The sequence below is a fragment of the Danio rerio genome, chromosome 2, assembly GCF_049306965.1.
Source record: "Danio rerio strain Tuebingen ecotype United States chromosome 2, GRCz12tu, whole genome shotgun sequence".
Lineage (NCBI taxonomy): Eukaryota > Metazoa > Chordata > Actinopteri > Cypriniformes > Danionidae > Danio > Danio rerio.
Window position 1 is genome coordinate 1,676,158 of NC_133177.1, and position 21,610 is coordinate 1,697,767.

At 34.5% G+C, this 21,610-nt stretch overlaps 2 protein-coding genes across 45 annotated transcripts in view; both read right to left on the reverse strand.

Annotated features, from left to right (window-relative positions):
• Positions 1-151: 151 nt before the first annotated feature.
• c8b (complement component 8, beta polypeptide) lies at positions 152-12,935 on the reverse strand. The gene is given in 12 exon segments (NM_001256723.2): positions 152-859; positions 1,347-1,415; positions 3,056-3,206; positions 3,326-3,489; positions 4,545-4,673; positions 5,162-5,402; positions 6,914-7,111; positions 7,539-7,671; positions 9,918-10,059; positions 10,639-10,789; positions 11,219-11,321; positions 12,836-12,935. Coding segments are annotated over 12 exon segments (1,689 nt in total). The 5' UTR covers positions 12,889-12,935; the 3' UTR covers positions 152-704.
• Positions 12,936-17,838: 4,903 nt separating this feature from the next.
• The window catches only part of dab1b (DAB adaptor protein 1b), a 74,115-nt gene continuing 70,343 nt past the window's right edge, over positions 17,839-21,610 (reverse strand). For 43 of the 44 annotated variants that reach the window (XR_012389347.1, XR_012389346.1, XR_012389344.1 and 40 more), the window contains one exon: positions 21,467-21,604. Coding sequence is in view for 6 of the 44 variants with exons in the window: in XM_073921044.1 (XP_073777145.1) it covers positions 21,566-21,604 (39 nt within the window). In the remaining 38 variants the exon portion in view is untranslated. Of the gene's footprint in view, positions 21,605-21,610 lie in introns of all 44 variants that reach the window. The other variant, XM_005171114.6, reaches the window with a different exon arrangement.

Consider the following 21,610-nt stretch of genomic DNA (forward strand, 5'->3'; position numbering starts at 1 on the left):
ACGCTCCCAATGTGAGTTTAAAGACCAACAGCATAAACTACTGACAATCACCCTCAGGTACTGATTATGGGATTTAGTGAGTGGTAAATGCTCCCAATGTGAGTTAAAAGACCAACAGCATAAACTACTATAACAAAGATCACCCTCAGGTACTGATTATGGGCTTTATTCGGTGTTAAATGCTCCTAATGTGAGCTTAAACACATTTTACATTTATTTATACATACATTTAACATTTATTGCCATACTACCAAAAGCAGCAGCAAATAGATCACCCCATCTTGAAAATAAAATAACTAGTAGATGTTTTGAAAATGAAATTCAGAAACTGCGATTCAGTGCAAACCAACAACATCATTTTTTAAACTCATGTTAAGGTCAGTATTATTAGCCTCCTTAAGCAATATTAGTTTTGGATTGTCTCCAGGACAAACCACTGTTATACAACGACTTGCCTAATTACCCTAACTTTACCCTGATTACCCTAGTGAAGCCTTTACATGTCACTTTAAGCTAAACACTAGTGTCTACTAGTCAAAAATTATGTGCTGTCATCATGGTGAAGAGAAAAGAAATCAGTTATTATTAGTTATTAGGTTCAGAAATGTGATATGGGGAAATAAACATACAGAAGGGCTAATAATTCTGACTTCAACTGCATTAGGACACGATGCAATCAGTTTCTACCCAGTAAATAACACACTTTAGACACAATCCGCGGACTCCTCCTGAGCTCCAGCACATGCTACTCCACCGTTGTGTGGGGCTGGATTATTACACTGACGGGTGCGATGTTGGATCTTTCCTGAGCAGCTCGACCATGAAGACCAGCAGCTCCAGTTTCCATCTATTGCCAAACCTGTACATGTTCGGATAATAAGAGAAAACATGACAATGATTAGCATTTGTTTGCAATTGACGTTTTTGTCCTAAGCATGGATTTAAACGAGTAGTTTTATGTATTGAGTGATAAGTGCTTTTGTTTTATCACCATGCATTTATGTATTTACTATAATCAAATGACAAAAAACGAATTATGCGAGGTGTTTGTAATGGAGCATCTGTTGGGGCTGAGAGTAAATCTGGCATTATTCTCTCTTCTGGCTGCCGTTCTCAGTCTCACACTATTGGTTTCCTCTTTCTGAAAGTCTTGATGACACCGGGGTTTTTTCTGTTATTAATTCAGCTAATTGGATTGTAAAATAATTATTTGTTGTACCATCCCATTCACTGCGCTCTAAGTTTACCCAACCATGATGCCTTGCGCTACTGAGTACCCTGGAAAAGTGAATAGGGTCTACTGGATTTAGCTAAACAGTTTCTAATAGCGGCGCACACTGACAAACCTTTTCTTTGAGTTATCTCACAGCTCACTCCTTTGACACCCGCTGGACAAATACAAGTACATCTCATGCCTATAACGAGAAGAAATGGAGACAGAGAAAACAATGATCTGTCTGCTGAAATATTGATCACATTTATTATATAAAATAATACATATCAAATGTTTTGTAATACTATTTATTGGCCTATTGTTCATTAACACTGTACAGAATAAGGCTCAATTTGTTAACATCAGTAATTTAACTAACAATGTAAATGAAAACAATCAGTCTGTATTCATTTCTTAGGTAATGCCTAATAATGGATTAAAAATAAAATTCAGTTGTATTTTTTTTTATCACAGTAACTATAGTTAAACCCCTACAAGTTCTAAAAGAGATCAAGCCTCATCCAGGTAAGAAAAAGTAATGCAAAAGTAACTCAAAAGTGATGTAACCTTACTTACCATAAAAGTAACTAAGCAGTGCAACTAGTTACTTTATTGGGGAGTAACTCAATATTGTAACGCATTTAGTTGTTATTTTGAAAGATAATAATAAACAAATATATTTGTAAAACAAAAATAAATAGAAAAAAATAATTGCTTAATTTATTAATTAATAATAACAACAATAAAAAAATAAATAAACAATAAATAAATAAATAAACAAAAATAATAATAAATAAATAAAAATAGACAATAACAACAATAACAACAACAACAACAACAACAACAATAAATAAAAAACAATAAATAAATAAATATTAACAAACAAATAAACAATAATAACAAATAAGAACAAATAAATAAACAATAATAACAATGGAAAAAATTAATAAATTAGTTGATTAATTTGTTAATTAATTAATAATAACAAACAATAAATAAACACTTAAATAAATAAACAATAAATAAAAACAAATAAATAAATAAAAATAGACAATAACAACAAAAAATAATAATAAAAAAATACAAAAATAAAAAACAAAAAATAAATAAATAAATTATAACAAATTAATAAAAAATAATAACAAATAATATATAAATGAATTGTAACAAATAAATAAATACTAATAACAACTTTATTAGGGAGTAATTCAATATTGTTACAAATTAGGAGGTTATTTTGAAAGATAACAGTGAATATTTACATTTGTAAAAAATTTATTTAAAAAATAAGTAAATAAATAAATAAAAATCAATTAATTAATTGATTAATTTATTAAGGAATAATAATAACAAACAATAAATAAATAAACAAACAAGAAATAATAGCAAATAAAAATATAAATAGACAATAACAATAAAGAAAAACAATAATATTTAATAAATAAATAAATAAATAAGTTATAACAAATAAATAAACAATAATAACAAATAATACATAAATAAACGAACAACAATAAATAAATAAAATAATAATAAATCATAACAAATAAATAAATAAATTATAACAAATAATACATAAATAAATAATTAAACAACAAAAATAAACAAACAAATAACAAACTATAACAAATAAATAATAATAATAATAATAATAATAATAATAATGTAAGGCATTTCTTTCAAAAGTAACTTTCTCCACACTGGCCACTAACATGTGGCACAATAACACATATGATCAGCTATTTTGGATGTCAATAGATAAGCTCAGATAATCATTATAGTTAATGTAAACGCCCCTGATTATTCAGTCTTTGGTGATTAGGGTTGTGTGGTTGCTCTCACCCTTGAGCACTGCCAGGCCATTATTAAGACACGGTGAACATCTGCAGGCGCTGCTTTCACTCAGGTACTCTGACAGAGCTCTCTTCAGGTTTTTCTTTAGGATGTTTGCGTTTGCCTCTCGAGGTGGCACCAGCTCATAAATCGGTTCGATCTGCAGACAGGATAATAAAGTTGAACACTCAAATGTTCACTCAGTGTTTGTTGTTTGACTGACAGTAAGTGCACTTGTTTGAGCTCTTCCAACATCCCGGACTGAGTGTAATTGTTCACCTTCTTGCTTATAAACTCAGGATTGTAGAAGACGGCTTCTCCCCACATCTGCATGATGTCTGGAGTCGGCAGCTGTTTCGCCGCCAGACGAGAGACGGTCTCACTGTCGCCCCCTTTGACCACAATAAACACATCTTCCACCATATCCCTCTCCTTTGTGGAATCTGAAAGACCAAAACAGGATTTCACATTAATAATGAGCTCTATCATTTATTGTTCATGCAGAAATTCACTCAAGTGGAGAAACAGCTTGACTGTGTTTTACATTTTCAACAACTTTTAAACATAATAGTATTAGTAACTAATTGCTTCTGTCTTTTTAGTAATTATTTTGCAATATAATAATAAATAAATATATTTGTAAAAAAATAATAAATCATACATAACAAATGAATAATAAATAAATAAATAAATATTAATAATAACAAATAACATTGAATGATCACAAATAAATAAATAAATAAACAATAAATTTATTATTATTAACAAATAAAAAACAAGGCAATAAATAAATAATTAAATAAACAATAAATAATAACAAATAAATAAATAATAATAGCAAAATAAATAATAATAATAATAAATAACAATAAAAATAATAAATAAATAATAAAAAATAAATAAATAAACATTTAAAATAATACAAATAAATAAATATTTTAATTAATAATAATAACAAATAATAAATAAGTAAATAAATAAACAATAAATAACAAAAAATTATAACAAATAATAATTAAAGAAAAAAAATAATAAATAACAACAAAAATTATAAATAATAATAACAAATAATTCATAAATAAAAGAATAAACCCTAAATAACAAATAAATAAATTATAATAAATATATAAAATAACTTAAATAAATTTATAATAATACAATTAATAATAATAATAATAATAACAAATAAAAAAATAATTAATTAATTGTAAAAAATAGACTATTCTGTGTTTACATTTAGCAATTCCAGCAGATGCTTCTGTCTAAAATGAATAACAGTTGTGAACTATGGTGATTATCATATTAAAATATGCAATATCCTACATGCATCTTGAAATTTAGAGGGTTTTCAGTAAAATAAATAACTTCTGTAATGTATGATATATATCAATCTACTGCAATGTCTGCAATCGGGTCACTCGAATTAAATTTAGATTATTCCATAAAAAAATTAAAATATATAACAAAGCTGAAGTGGCTGAACATGTTTTCTGCTGACCTCCGATCTCTTTCAGCAGGCCTTCACAGCTTCCACCTGAAAGTCCAAGTCCCACATAGATCTTTTTAACCTGGACTCCAACCTTAAGCCCAACCTGCACACAATTCTTGGTTTCATCAAGTGAGTAGCCTATAATGAAGAAAAAAACATCACATTCAGTATAAGCACAACTTTTAAAATCACAGGCCACATGAAACAAAAATACTACAGTAATTCAGAGCCAATACTACAGTGTTTATGAATCATACTACAGTAAAGTACAGTATATTATACAGTATATATAATACTATTTACAACACTTTGTTTGTAATGAATGCTCCAGTATACTGTAGTATTAACTATCTCATTGATTGTAATAAATACTGTAGTGCACTTTAGCTTTTACTACAGTAAACTCTGGTGGATTGTGGTATAATATAGACTCTATAGTCATTTGTTTAGATTACTATAGTTGCAGTGTTAATATAGCCACTATAGAATTACTGTAACAGATTAATTCAAGTGCTTTACTATAGCATGGATCAAAAACACTACAGTATTTAAAATGAATTACTTTATTACTTTTATAAATGAGTATTTTTTTTATGATCTTATTCTTGTTTCCTTCATTTTCCTACCAGATTTCTCGAACTTCTCGTCGTTGAGGATAACAGTGTACTCAAATTCTCCACCCAGAGTTGCCTCCTTGATGAAATGAGTGCCGTAGTCTTGGTAGATCTGCCGGTATTCTCCGTATGAGTACTCCAGCGGCAGCGCGTGCAGTCGGGACACAAACTCAGGGTGTAGCATCAGGTTTTGTGGTTTTAAAGCGTAGCGAGCGACCTCAAGCTCAGAGTGAGCACGGATGAACTTGTTTTTCTGAGGACAACACAGAACAAAAAATCCTGCATATAACTTGTACTGTATATAAAGGAGAATAAATAAAGGAGACCAAACAATAAATAAAATCATTTAATTAAATAAAATAAAATAATAAATTATTAAAAGATAACTTATTAAAAAATAAAATTCAACAATTACACTACACTATATAAAATAACATAAATTAAAATAAAATATAAAATAAAAAAATACAAGAGAAGCAACTAAGCTTTTTATAGAGAGCAAACAATAAAATAAAATAATAAAAGATGATAATAAAAAAAGAAAAACTCAACAATCAAACCTAAAAAAAAAAAAAATTAATTAATTAAAAATACAAGAGAAGTACCTGAGCTTCAACATAAAATAAAAAACAAATAAAATAAAAATAATGAAATATTAAAAGATAACTTATTCAATTCAACAAAAAACTAAAATAAAATAAATTTTAATAAAATAAATAATAATTAAAAATAAAAGAGAAGCACCAGCAAAGGCGGAATAAAATATAATAATAAAAGATGGAAAAGAAAATAAATAAATAAATAAATAAATAAAAATAAATATTCAACAATCGAACCTAACTAAACTAAACTAAAATAAAATAAAAAAATAAATAATTAAAAATACTGGAGATTTACTGGAGATTTTTTTTTTTTTTTACAATAAAATAAAAAGAAATATAAAATAAAATAAAATAGAATAAAAGCTCCTGAGCTTCAAATACGGAGCATGAAATAAAAACGACAAAATAAAAATAAATAAATAATAAAATATTAAAAAATGGCTTATTATAAAAGATAAAAATTCAACAATAGAACCAAACTAAAATAAAATAAACTATAATAATAATTATAATGATAATAATAATAATAAAATAAATAGTAATAATAAAAAACACAAGAAAGCATCTGAACTCTAAATAAAAAGCAACTTGATTAATTAAATTAAAATCCAACAAATTTACAGAGAAAAAACTAATTTACATTAAATAAAAACTAAACTAAAATAAAATAAAATGCATTATTAAAATAAAAGTGAAGCACTTGAACTCTCTATAGGAGCACAAAATAACAAAAAATAATGAAATATTAAAAATGTACTTATTCAAAATAAAATATACAACAGATTTACAAAGAAGTATTGAAATAAAAAGCTTGTCAAATAGCACAAACTGACAAAAACTATGCATTGAATTAACAACTGCTTGCATTTTAATGACATGAATTGCCAGGGTTTGTATTTTTATGCACCGAAATTTAACATAGCTGTTTATTTAAGCTGTGAATATTTAAAAGTATTTATATTAAATTATAATATTTAATTAATATACAATTTAATATTATACAATTATAAAATTAATCATTATAAATGATATTTAATAATTATAAGAATTTGACATCCAAAATGTAAACAGTCTAGTTTCTTCAAACCCATTGTCTCATTTTCTTTAATAAATATTAATATAGTTCAATCTTCAGTATTATTAGCCACAGAAGAGCACTCACCCTCCCCGAATATGTGCGCATCTTCTTGACCGAGCGCTTGTATTTGTGGTCATTATAGGCAAAGCTGAAGTCAAAGGCATTGGGGTAAGCAATCCCAATCGAGACGCTGGTTTTGGACAGAGTTGAATGACTTTCACTCTTGAAGTATTCGCTGTAGGAATCGTACTCCTTCATGTTGAAATCATACGAGCCCTTTGTCTGGAAGTAACAAAGACACATAATTAGCATTCACACACAGATCTACCATAACAACTGAAGTTAACTTTGTTTGTGGTCAGCAAAGTTAACAATCATTCATTCATTTTCCTTTTATTAATCAGGGGTCGCCACAGCGGAATGAACCACCAACTTAACCAGCATATGTTTTACACAATGCCCTTCCAGCCGCAACCCAGTACTGGAAAACACCCATACACACTTGGACTGTGGACACCTGGAGGAAACACAGGGAGAACATGCAAACTCCACACAGAAATGCCAACTGACCCAGCTGGGACTCGAACCAGCGACCTTCTTGCTGTGAGGCTACAGTGCTAACCACTAAGCTATTGTGCCATCCCGGGGTTAAATTGTGAAGTAAAAAAGTCACATATATACCTCAGCATAGAAACAACATGCCGCTTACCTCTATTGTGTACTGTTGTAAATTAAACGGCTTCCTGAAGCGAACATCTTGGATAAAATGAGGCAGGCAGCCGCCAGCGTAATATCGGTTATCAAGCACCACTGCTTCCATTTTACCATTCAAAATGTTGAATCTGTGAACAAAAAAATAAACGATGACCTCATATCCAGGGATTTAACATATTTTAGAGGAGCAACAAAAAGTCTTTAATACCAACCCAAGATCAATGAAAATGCATATTTTAGGCAATATTTTTGGCGACATGAAATACTGTGCGTTGCTAAAAGATGTTTTGATGCATGTTTCAGATGACAAATCCACTAGAGGGCGCTGTTTATATTTTAGTAAATCTGTAATATGTTGATTATGGTGTGTTTTGTTGTACGTTTATGACGACAAATTCACTAGAGGGTGCTGTCTAATTTTTTGTGAAACTGAAATATGTTAGCTAACATGTTTTGTTGTACGTTTTAATGTCAAATCCACTAGAGGGCGCTGTTCATATTTTTGCAAATATGAAATAGTTTAGAGTGTGTTTTGTTGGACGTGTCTGATGTCAAATCCACTAGATGACGCTGTATATATTTTAGTGAATCAGAAAAACATTTATTAGGGTGTTTTGTTGCACGTTTCTGATGTCAAATCCACTAGAGGACGCTGTCTACATTTTTGGGAATCTGAAATATGTTAATTAGGGTGTGTTTTGTCGAACATTTATGACGACAAATCCACTAGAGGGCGCTGTCTATATTTTAGTGAATCTTAAAATACTTTACTTAGGGTGTGTTGTGTTGTATGTTTTAATGTTAAATCCACTAGAGGGCGTTGTCTATATTTGCGAATCTGAAATATGTTATTTAGGGTGTGTTTTTTATGCGCATTTCTGATGACAAATCCACTAGAGGGCGCTGTCTTTATTTTTGCGAATCTGAAATATGTTCCTTAGGGTGTGTTGTGTTGTATGCTCAAAATGTCAAATCCACTAGAGGGCGCTGCCTATATTTGCAAATCTGAAATACGTTATTTAGGGTGTTTGGTTGTACGTTTTATTGTCAAATCCACTAGAAGGTGCTGTCTACATTTTTTGCAAATTTGAAATGTTAATTAAAGTGTGTTTTGTTGCGCGTTTCTGATATCAAACCCACTCGAGGGCGCTGTTTACATTTTTGTGAATCTGAAATACGGTAATTAGGGTGTTTTGTTGTACGTTTTAATGTCGAATCCATTACATGGCGCTGTCTATATTTTATGCGAATTTTAAATTTGTCAATTAGGATGTTTTGTTGTACGCTTTAATGTCAAATCCACTAGAGGGTGCTGTCTACATTTTTGCGAATTTGATTTATATTATTTAAGGTGTTTTGTTTTACGTTTTAATATCAAATCCACTAGAGGGTGCTGTCTACTTTTTTGCGAATTTTAAATACGTTAAATAGGGTGTGTTTTGTTGCACGCTTCTGACGACAAATCCACTAGAGGGTGCTGTCTATATTTTTGCAAATCTGAAATACGTTACTTAGGGTGTGTTTTGTTGTACGTTTTAATATCAAATCCACTAGAGGGCGCTGTCTACATTTTTGCGAATTTTAAATGTTAATTAGGGTGTGTTTTGTTGCGCGTTTCTGAGGTCAAATCAACTAGAGGGCGCTGTTTACATTGCTGCGAATTTAAAATATGTTAATTAGGGTGTGTTTTGTTGTACGTTTCTGGCGTCAAATCAACTAGAGGGCGCTGTTTACATTTCTGCGAATCTGAAATACGGTAATTAGGGTGTTTTGTTGTACGTTTTAATGTCAAATCCATTATATGGCACTGTCTATATTTTTGCGAATTTAAAATACGTTACTTAGGGTGTGTTTTGTTGTACGTTTTAATGTCAAATCAACTAGAGGGCGCTGTCTATATTTTTGCGAATTTGAAATATATTATTTAAGGTGTTTTGTTGTACGTTTTAATGACAAATCCACGAGAGGGTACTATCAATATTTTTACGAATCTGAAATACATTAAATAGGGTGTTTTGTTGCGCATTTCAGATTCACGTTCTTTTTGTACACGTCTTCTTGCCACTGTGTAGTTTTACATGATTTGTATCTCTTGCTTCACCAGACTCGAACCTAGCCCTCTGCGGCACAACACTGTTATTTCATTATTTATTTGCACAAAAATAATCCTTTATTCGTGGATAATAGTTATGAATAGAATGAACAAAGAATAATCCTTTATTCACGAATGTCCTTGTAAATGTCACTAGTGTAAAAAGGTTCATTTTCTTATATTTAATAATAATGAAAAGCACTGAGCATCCATCAATGATGTGCATTTTCTAGGTGCGACAGAGATGGTTAAGTCGTACAGGAGTGTATTAAACACACACACCCTTTGGCAAGATTCTCGATGCCGTAATACTCCTCGGTGGGCTGATTACAAGCTTTGTAGACTTTCTTACAGTCCTGCTCATCAGATCCGTCTCCACAGTCATCATCTCCATTACAGCGCAGATTCTCCAGCACACAGCGGCCTGACACAAAACACAGAAACATTACACGTGCTTAATTGCCTCCTACATGAAAACATACTCATTTAAAAGTCCCATGAAATTAAAATAGTTTTTTTTTTTAGATGTCAGTACCAGTTTTGTTAGATTTTAAGATATCTACTTCCTAGTGTACTCCAAAGCAGTGCCAAAATTTGTGTTTACAAGATATAAAACTGATATAAACATGTAAAGCTATGTAGTTTGTAGTGTAAGCTTTAGTTTGTCACTTCCGCTTGAATGGGTTTTATTGACATCACCTCATAGTTCAGTTTCTCATCAAATCTTTTGACCAATCAAATGCTCTCTAGTGCCTGACATGCCACGCCCCTTTCTTCTCATTGGCTGTTCATTTGATGCACTTGAGCTCAACAACTCTCACTGGCAGAGTGATGAAAAATCCAAACACTATTGGCTGTTTTTTTTTTAAAGGGGAGGAGCTACTCTATGCCCCGCCCTCCATGTTTCAGTTGAGATTATGTCAAACATTTAATAAAACATGCACATTTCAGAGACCTTTACCATCTGGAATATGTATTATTTTGAGATATATGCAAGGCTCACCTGTGACCGTGCAGCGGAAGCCCTGGCAGATAGCAAAGGACTTCTGGCAGGAGAATCGAGCTGGAGGCGTACATGATTCCTCCTCTCGACCATTATTTTGACACGGTTCTCCTCCAAACTCAGACGGCTGGATCAGCGTGGCATAGCGGAACTGCAGATAACAGAGCAGAACCATCAAAAACAAATACAACCCCAAATCAGACTTGGGACAGCATGAAAAACGCTATTGCATATTTCAACAAGACAATGCTGAACCACATTCTGCACACATAACATAGTCCTGCTGCTGAGGGTACAAGTACTGGACTGGCCTGCCTGCAGTCCTGACCTGTCTCCAATAGAGAATGTGAGAAATTCATTTAAATACATGAATAACCTTTAAAGTTCACATGAAGCAGAAGCTGCGTCTGTTTTTTATTCATATTGTGATGCAGGTCCTACAGAAATGGAAGATTAAATGAGGAAATAGTGGGCGTGGCTTGTTTTTTTATACTGTGAGCAATGCACCCAATGCTGTTGCTGTTGTTAACAGGTAAATATTGAAGCCAGACAGAAAACTGTACAATATGCAGAAACTCACCCTTTTTTTCAGACAGGCATCACAGCGAGTCCATGAAGACCACTCAGACAGTGAACAGTCCACTGGGTCTTTAGGTGCCGGGTCAGCGCTGCTCAATGATGAGCTACAGCCGCAAACAGAAATTTTTAACTAAAGCTGCATAATATATCCAAAAATGATCATTATTGTAATATTATTCCATTCATCTTTATTTCTATAGCGCGTTTACAATGTAGATTGTGTTGGAGATTAGCTATATATTGCTTGAGCATCGATATCTGATGGATAACAGTGAATTATTCTGTAGCCAATCGAATAAAAAAAATCTTAAAGGGGATAATAATGTTAACTTGATTGTTTTTACACTTTAAAATATGTATATTTTTATTATTCTAGCCAAACTAAAAGATATAAGAAAAATATCAAGTGTAATAGGAAATACTGTGAAAAATATCCTCACTCCTATTAGAATTCATTCATTCGTTCAATCAATTTCCTTCGGCTTAGTAGTCTCTTTTTCAGAGGTCACCACAGCGCTAAACCACCAATTATTCTGGCATATGTTTTACACAGCAGATGCCCTTTCAGCCGCAACCCAAGTACTAGGAAAGCACCCATACACACACACACACACACACACACACACAATTTTGTTTACCCAATTCACCTACATATTCGGACTGTGGGGAAACCAGAGCACCCGGAGGAAACCCACACCAACACGGGGAGAACATGCAAACTCCACACAGAAACGACAACTGACCCAGCCGGGACTTGAACCGGCAAGCTTCTTGCTGTGAGGCAACAGTGCTAACCACTGAGCTATCGTGCCACCCCAGGATTTAATTGTAAAGTAAAAAAGGTCTCATTTTAATCTAAGGTGATCTAGTTACACGTTTCATGCACTTACTATAGTATCAGTATTTACAATTAATTATGCATAATAGGGTGTATGCACTGAAGAACTTTGAATTTTTCAGTAACCTGGGTCAAGCGCTTGCGGTGAACTGTAAGCAGTTACAACATCTGCTCGTTTAAGCTCCGTTTTCTTTAAAAATCACTGATCTTCACTGCCTGATTGATATACGATATACCAATGAATGTACAAGAAGCGCTGTATTAAACTCCATTGTAAATTATCTAAATTAATTTTACTCCAGTGTTTTCAATGGAGTTCCTGTGCTCTCTGATCCTGACGGTGCATGTTAACAGTCTTTCATCTCGTTTTACGCTTCAACAACTAAATGAACGCTTAAGTCAATTTAACTGATTATATTTTAATTACATTACAACATCGATGCTCTAAAAGGAACGGTATGAAATTAAAAATATTCACCGTAACCATTCGCCGGCTGTTTGACAGTAGGGGAAAAACACTAGCTGTGCATATACCCTATTACATGCAAATAATCCTAAACCTAACCCACATTCTAACCTAACCATATAGGAAGCACATGTGATATCTGAACATTATAGTTACACACCTATAACAACGCCACCTTAAAATAAAGTGTAACCCTAAACTAACATTGAATGATGAGCTCTGACAACCACAACAACAACAAACAACAATTAATAACATTGGAAATTAGGAAAACCACTTTATATTAACGCTCAGAATTTCTAAATCATACATACCATAAAATGCCCAGGCAAAGTATTGCTGAATTCACTCTTAGAAAGCTGTGCATTGTAAGTTAACATCAAGGCAAACCATTACAGACTAGATAATACAGTATTAGACCTTAAACCCTTGAACAACCCAGCAACTCCTCCCCTGTTCAATGACAATGTTCAGAATAAGACTCCTGCAGTGCTGTAATATAAATACTTGTATTGGAAAGCATTTAATGTCTGGTCCTGGCAAAATTTTGCAATAAAATGTATATAAAATATACAGTGCTCAGCATAGACTTTTCATAAACCACACAGAGCTCTCCATTTTAAATATATATTTTCTCCAGGATGCTTTACAGTAATATTTGTTGTGCATATACATTTGATTAGTCAGTACTAAACCAAAACTTTAGGATCATGGCCCAAAAAGTGAATGCACCCAAATGAATGTTGGAGAAAAATGCATAAAATAAAATTTTAATAAACAAGAAAAATAAAGAGAAATATAAAGATATATAAAACATTGTTGAGATTTTAGATAGTTTGTCTTTTTTTTTTTTTCAATATTAAATTAAATTAAATTTAAGTTTATTTGTATAATGCTTTTTACAATAATTATTTGAATACAAAAATAACTTTTGAATTTATTTAAATGTTTAATCATTCTATTTATAATGATGTTCGGGGGAAAAAAACTTTACTTTAATGAAGATAACTGTTTATTAAAACTGATAAAACGGTTTATAATAAATAAAAATATAATAATATGATAAAAATATTAATTAACAAAAAAAAAATCTATAAACATGTCTCTAATTAAAAATGTCTCTAAATAAATAAATTTAAAAATTAAAAAATTAAAAAAAATTTATAATATATAAATAACTATAATATATATATAATATGTTTCTAAAATATATATATATATATATATATATATATATATATATATATATATATATATATATATATATATATATATATATAAAACATTTAATATATTTATTATATCTTGTTATATGTGTAAAATAATTATTTATTTATTTTTCCTTTATCTGTTATTTGTTATTTTCCTTCTCGTAAATGAGCTCCTCCATCAAAAAGAAACAGAGAGAATCAATAGGAAATGTTTGTTTAGAGCTGCATTCAGCCTAACCATTGGACCCTGAGTTACACATTAATAAACTTATATACAATTACTGACTTTGTGTTTTTTTACTTTAATCTTATTTACATAGCCTACTTTTACACTGTATAATGCTGCAAAATTATGTTGGGCATATATAGAGCACATATATTACGATATTGGTTGTTCACATACAAACATAGGCTACAGTAAGGAATAGGACGTCAATTAAATACTAGAGTGTTTTAAAATCATGTGAGTGTTTTAAATGATACGTGTATTTTCCTGAAATATTCACATTTTAGCAGCAAACGTACCTTTGTGTGATGATATCTGTTTGTAATGTCGATAATATGCTTGAAAAGTCTGTGTTTTATCTCGACTAATCTGTTTCCAGACCTGCATGCTGTGTGAAAACTAAAAATCCTGTTCTCGAGCGTCCTCTACTGGCGCATAATGATACTGCGTGTTGTTGCTGGAAGAGATACAGCTGCGGCCGGAGGTTATCAAGAATATTTATTCATTCATTTTCGGCTTGGACCCTTTATTAATCACAGCGGAATGAACCACCAACTTATCCAGCATATACTTTACGCAGCGGATGCTCTTCCAGCTGCAACCCATCACTGGGAAACACCCACTCTGAGAATATTTAAAAGAAATTCCATTAATTGTATTTTAATTAACATCTACCCCAACTATCACAGTAATGAAAAATAATAATTAACAGGGACATAAAAATTATGAACAGAAACGGTAACAAAGGGCATAATGATCATCTCTTAGACGTCTAAACACAAAACAGCTTGGTAGGGTGTTGATGTAAACAAACGTCACCAGTGACCAAATTGTGAACGTATTTGCTTTATTGTGATTGATCTGCTGTAAATCATTTGAGTCTCTCAATGAACTAATCTAAATGAAAATTAGCATTTGTAACGTTTCATTTCCAGGTGTGTTAGAAAATCAAACAAAGTTTACCGGTCTCGTACACATTGCTCAATGTTTTGTTTGTAGACAAATTAAGGCCAACTAAATGTGTCAGAGTAGTGTCAGATCAGAAAATAACTTAATAAAATTGGCACTTATTAGGCTCATTGTAAATACATACCTCAGCCTACATTTTCCCAGCATAAAATACATTGCTCCGGGTACGTTTCGTTGCACTTTTCAGATAGCAAATCCACTAGAGGGCGCTGTTTACATGTTTGTGAATCTGAAATATGTTACTTAGGGTGTGTTTCAGATACACATCCTTTTTGTAGACGTTCACTAGAAGGTGGAGCTTGTGGTACAGATCAGCTAGCAAAACACTGAGCTAAACCCTTCGCTAATCCCAACCAATAGTGTTTTCAGAAGCAGACGGAAGAGAAAAGTGCACTGCGAACACATAGTTTACCTTGATTTTACATTGCTTTTCTCTCATTTGTTGAAGCGTGCTTCACCAGACTCAAACCCGAGCACTCTGCAGTATTAAAACAACAAAGTATGCTACGGGCAAACGTGTTCAACGTGTTAAGATGTTTAGTGATGTTTATTTGGTGTTGAGCAAAGAACTGCATGAAAATAATCCTGTATTCTCCAATAACGTGTCCCTATAAATATCATTAGTGTGAAAAGGAGCTAAAGTTGATGTCGCCATACTAGTGTGATTTAGTGCGTGTTTATGTCGCCCCCTAGTGTTCATTTCACCCACAAACTGCAGTCAAACGTGTGTTTAAGTACTTTTTTCTTTAGCGATCTTACAAAAATGTGGGCTGAAGAATGCATTTTCAATGAGTCTGTGTTGCAACTACGATACAAAAAAAACTGTGTTATATCGGGACAAAGATATTCAGACAGAAACCGTAATTAAACTGCTTTATCTACAACATTTGTTAATTGTGTGAAACTGGCGCTGTAGCCCTTGACATGGACTTCTTTTAATCTGACAGATCAACATACAGTACACCCATATGGAAATCTGATATATGGTCATATTCATTCATTCATTTTCTTTTCGGCTTAGTTCCTTTATTAACTTGGGGTCGCCAGAAGGAATACAGCTGTGCCCGGAAGTTAACGAGAATATTTATTATTTATTATAATTTATTTATTATTTATTATATTTATTATTTATTAAATTATCCATTGATTGTATTTTTATTAACATCTACCCCTACCCCAACTCTCAAAGTAATGTAGCAACAGTGATTATACAGAGTATTTTTCGTATTATTAATTAAATTACAGATTAATTTGCATTCTTTTAACGCCAAAGAGCTTAGAATGACCAAGAGGCGACACTCAATAGAGCGTTCCACTGCAACAGCAGCGCCAAGCAACAGCCCCGGATTCCGCCATTTTGAAGTGAAAGCGATCGGCTGTCCATTGGATCTTATTGCTGTCGCGATGGCGAGCAGCTGCTTAGTTTTTTATTTATTTATTTAAAAACCGCTTTAAAGCTGAGATACAACCTGAAAGACGACAATACAACACTTACCATCACAATCATCAGCACTTTTAATAGTTTATTATACAGACTTATAATATGATGCTGTTCCATTGGAATTTTCATTCCAAAATGGCCGCCGCGTGACACTAGCAGCATCTAGTGGCTGTTTCCGGAATCGCACTAGAGTGTCGCCTCTTGGTGATTCTATGCTCTTTGTTAACGCCTACCCTTTCTTCAACCCTCACAGTAATGTAAATGCTAACTGACCCTCCTGGGGCTTGAACCAGCGACCTTTTTGCTGTGTGCCCTGCTGAAAAATCCAGCTTAAACCAGTCTAGGCTGATTGGCTGGTTTTAGCTGGTCGACCAGGCTGGTTTTAGAGGGGTTTTGGCCACTTCCAGGCTGGTTTCCAGCCATTTCCAGCCTGGTCTTAGCTGGTCGGGCTAGGAGACGACCAGCTAAAACCAGCTTGACCAGCCTAGCCAAGCTGGGAGTCCAGCCAAAACCAGCTATGTCCAGCTTAAACCAGGCTGGTCAAGCTGGATTTAGCTGGATTTGGCTGATCATTTTCCAGCTTGACCAGCTAAGACCAGGCTGGAAATGGCTGGAAACCAGCCTGGAAGTGGCCAAAACCCCTCTAAAACCAGCCTGGTCAACCAGCTAAAACCAGCCAACCAGCCTAGGCTGGTTTAAGCTGGATTTTGTCAGCAGGGTGGCTACCCACTGTGCCACCATGACATACATATGGTCATTTATAAACACATTTATACATTTATAGCAACAATATTTGAACATATACATATTTAGATAAAAAATATATGTAAAAATACGAGAGGGGTCTGGCTGCAGACCTGGTGCAGTGCAATCTGGGCTGCATCCAATGCTTTTTAATGGGCTCACCTAACCCCGCCCCTAACCCAACCCGTCACAGTGACGTCACTAGCTCCATTTAAGTGCATTGTGTCTGACATTGCATCGCTGAGAGATGCAGTCTCAGCTTGCATCATAAAGGCTGCATCCAGACACTATTGAAAAATACAGCTCAGTGTTAAGCACTGTGGTTTGCATGTTCTCCCAGTGTTGGCATGGGTTTCCTCCGGGTGCTCCGGTTTCACAGTCCAAACACATGCGCTATAGGGGAATCGATGATCTAAATTGTCTGTAGTGTATGAGTGTGTGTGAATGAGAGTTTATGCGCGTTTCCCAGTACTGGGGTGCAGCTAGAAGGGAATCCGCTGTGTAAAACATATGCTTGAATAGTTGGCGGTTCATTCCGCTGTGGCGACCCCTGATAAACAAGGGACTAAGCTGAAGTAAAATATGTTGCATTTGTGCAATTTAAACATGACCTTGTATTTTACACAGGTAATTTGCATATATCAGATTTCTATAAAGGAGTAAAACAAACATGAACCCTGAAGAGACACATGTATACAGCAAACTGCTCATGAACCACACTGAACTTGCAACACTGAGTAAAGCCAATTTCATAACACGGATTTGAGAAATTCGACAAATACAGTTTGTCATTCAAAAACACAAAACATGAACAATATCATAATACACAATGAAGATCATAAATGGAGATGCTTTGATTATGTTGAAATTATTTTAAATTGCTTTTCAAAATAGTAATAATCATATTAATTAATTAATCTTTCCCTGGAGAAAAACCTCAGCACAATGTCAACATACAGGCTCTTCCAAAAATAAAAGGTAAAGGTGCAGTAGGTGATCGTCGTCAGAGACGTGTGTTGTTGTGCTGGTTGAAAGTCTCTTTAAAGTCCGATAGTACTGATGAAAGTAAATGATCTAAAAGTGTATATGTGTGTTTTTATATTCTGGTTGAGGCATCCACTGCACACAACATTTGGACACGACTGTCGGAATACGCCCCCTTGTGGCAGTCGCACAGAATGTTCAGTTCTGACGTGCACAATGGGAGAGAAGCTGTTCTGTGTCTGAATTAAGGGAGTGCAAAAGAGCCATTATTCTCTGCTTTCACAGTGGTTGAAAGAATGAATGAATACTAGAAACTTAGAGATCGCTAAAAATATTGGAGGGAATGTGGAGACAATAAAAAAATATTTTTTTTATTATATATTGAACAGATTTTTTTTTTTTGTTAATATAGACATTTACCGATTTAAAAAAAATAACCAAATAAACTACTATTTCTCATATCGCGTGCACAGACCTGCTTGGACAACACTGGAATACATGACATCCGGTCGGCCGGTCGCATACGGTCTAGTCGCAGGAGTTCAAATATTTCAACGGATCCGCAGCTTAAAGTGTCACGCAGATCTGCCGTTTGCACACGAGAAAGTGTTAAGTCAATTGCTGAATCAAAATCCTGAATCAATATTGGTGTGAGTTTTGCACGCTGGAGTAAGAACGACACCATGGCTGAAGTATTTCTCTTAGGGTGCTTTCACACCTACACTTTTGTTTCGGAACGTATCTCGTTTGCCCAGTTAGCGCGGTTCGATTGGCATATGTGAACAGGGCAATCACGCTCTGTTCCACGCCAAAGTAATCGCTCCGAGATCGCTTGAATGAGGTGGTCTCGGCTCGATTGAAACGAACCCTAGAGCGGTTCGATTGCAGTGAGAAAGCGATCCGATCCGAGCGCGGTTATATCACAGTGTTTTATGGATATGTAATAGGCTTACGGCTATATGAAGAGAGAATTATGAGTATGGCGGGAAGTTTCGCGAGTCTCCGGATCCCCGCAAACGAGTGATGATCTCCCGGTAATCTCGCGTCTCCCTCCTGGTCCTCAAATAGGCATCGTCTCGCACCCTTCTCACCCCTCCCCACCGCGTCTCTCCTCAGACACGTCGCGCGCGCACCCTGTCAATCACCACCAAACCACCACCTCCTGACAGCTGAGCGGGACGCTGCAAAATAAACCCTGACACTGACCAATGTGAGGAGAGTTTACTCGCACGTGACTTGTTTTAGCTCTTTTGGTCCGATTAGAAACTTTGCAGTGTGAAAGCGAACCGCTCCAAGAGCAAAGAGCAACAATGTAACAATTGTAATCTCTGTTTCGGAACAACTGAATCCATTCACAGGTGTGAAAGCACCCTTAGACGGGTAATGTTCTGCTTTAAAACATATTTCAGTAACGCAGAGCTGATGTAGTTTGGGTTGTTTTATGAATGGGTTATATCAGTGGCGGATTTAGGCATAGGCAATATCGGTGATCGCCTAAAGCGACATCTTGCTGGAGGCGGCATGGGGGGGACAGTGCAAAAAAAAATGCTAATGTATAAATTTAGAGAGGTAATCCCAAAAAGAAGACGTTAGGGGTCATTTATATTTAGCATCTTTAGCACGCGCAAGTTTGTTTATCTCTATGTGCAACTAAAACCAACCCAAGCTCATTCTGAAAATGTATCCTAGCGGACGTTTCTGGAGACCGCGGTTTACGTGGCCGGAGGTACTTATGGCTGCATTTCGTTTATTCAAGCGAACGCTACGGGGCGGTGTGACGCCGCTCCTCTTCGCGCTCGTTGGCTGACGGCTCACCTCTATGTGGAGGGCTTTCCCGCCCTTTGTCTGGTTAGCTTGTCGTGTTACGTCGGCAGAGCGGAGGCCCAGAGGAGGAACCGGCTGCGGTGACGACTGGGAGAAGAAAGGTTCCAAACATCAGGCAAGACAAAAAACAGAATACAAAAAATAAAGCGAACGGGTTCATAACGGCGAGAATGCGGTGAAATCCAAAAACGCGGTCAAAATCTGACAAGGGCTTTTCTTTTTCTGCACGGCTTTTGTAAATCGTCGCTTGGGTTTAGGGAAGGAGGAGGAGGAGGGTGGCTGGGTCGCCCAGTCAACCGTTTAGTCCAGGGGTCACCAACCTTTTGGAAACTGAGAGCTACTTCTTGGGTACTGCTTAGTGTGAAGGGCTACCAGTTATTAAATAACACATTTTATTAATTTACTTTTAATTGTATGTTATTATTAATAATGAATAATATTCATCTATGTGAAGACATTGATCATGGTAATGATTTCTTACAGTAGTTGTCAACAATGATTTAACAAGTTAGATAAATATCAATATGCAACACTTCATTTGTCTGAAATAGTTTTTAAAGTTTTTTTTTTAAATATAACTTAAAGTAAATTTACACCAATGCAAGTGTGATTTAAAAAGAATCCCTATAAAAATATTAGATGCAGCTTACTCATATGTGGTGCTATGGTGAGCTATTTTTAGAACAGGCCCGCGGGCAACTCATGTGAACCCGGTGGGCTACCTGGGGCCCACAGACACCATGTTGGTGACCCCTGGTTTAGTCATTCGGTCATTCAGTCAGTCAGACAGACGGTCACTCGACAGCTGCCTCTGGTGGCTTTTTACAACCAGCGCGAGCGTGATCTCTCGCGGATTGTCGAAAAACAAAAACTGCACAAATACGTACCTCCCGGGACGTATTTTGCGCTCTACAGAAACGTCTACGGGGTTACTCTTTCAGAATGAGCCTGGGTTGACTAAAACAATGCTGGTGAAAGCAAACTGACGCATGTGCGCAGAAAACCAGCATCTCACATGCGCTGCTCCAATAGATGAGCGATCCTTGCATGCATGAAATATTGCACATTATGGCAAGTTTTGCTTGCTCCACAGCTGAACATGTGCTAGATATAATACCATTTTTTGTTGGGAACTGTAGTATTAAGTATTTTAATGTTTTCTAACTGGCGAATGACATGATCTAGTGGGTTTCTGTCATCTTTAATGTGTGAGTTCGTGATTTCAGGACACGTGGCTTTGGACGGCAAGAGAGGGACTGTGTTTTCAAAGCTATTATGCTAATGAATGGCATTTTGGCAGATCACCTACTGCACCTTTAAATAAAAAAAGATGATTTTAATTTAAATATTATAATTTTTTTGGCTTCTAAAAAACTCTTTTTATTCGTCTTTGACTTCATGCATTTGCACGTCCATCATACTGTGATCCCACTGGCCTCGCTTCCCACATTGCGTCAGTTTTTAGATTTATTTTGCAAAAAAATATTTCATTTCTGGAGTATTTCATTCCTGGCTATTGATAAGACAGTCAAACTCTGTCCTTTGCGAGCTAAAGGTGCACTTTGTTCATTAAAATAGATCCAGTCTCTCAGTTTTCGGTCATCAGACTTTGTGAAACATCCCACAAAGTTCAGCACAGTTATTTTCAGTCCCTTCCGCTTTGTTTCCTCTTCAGTGGCTCTTCCTAGAA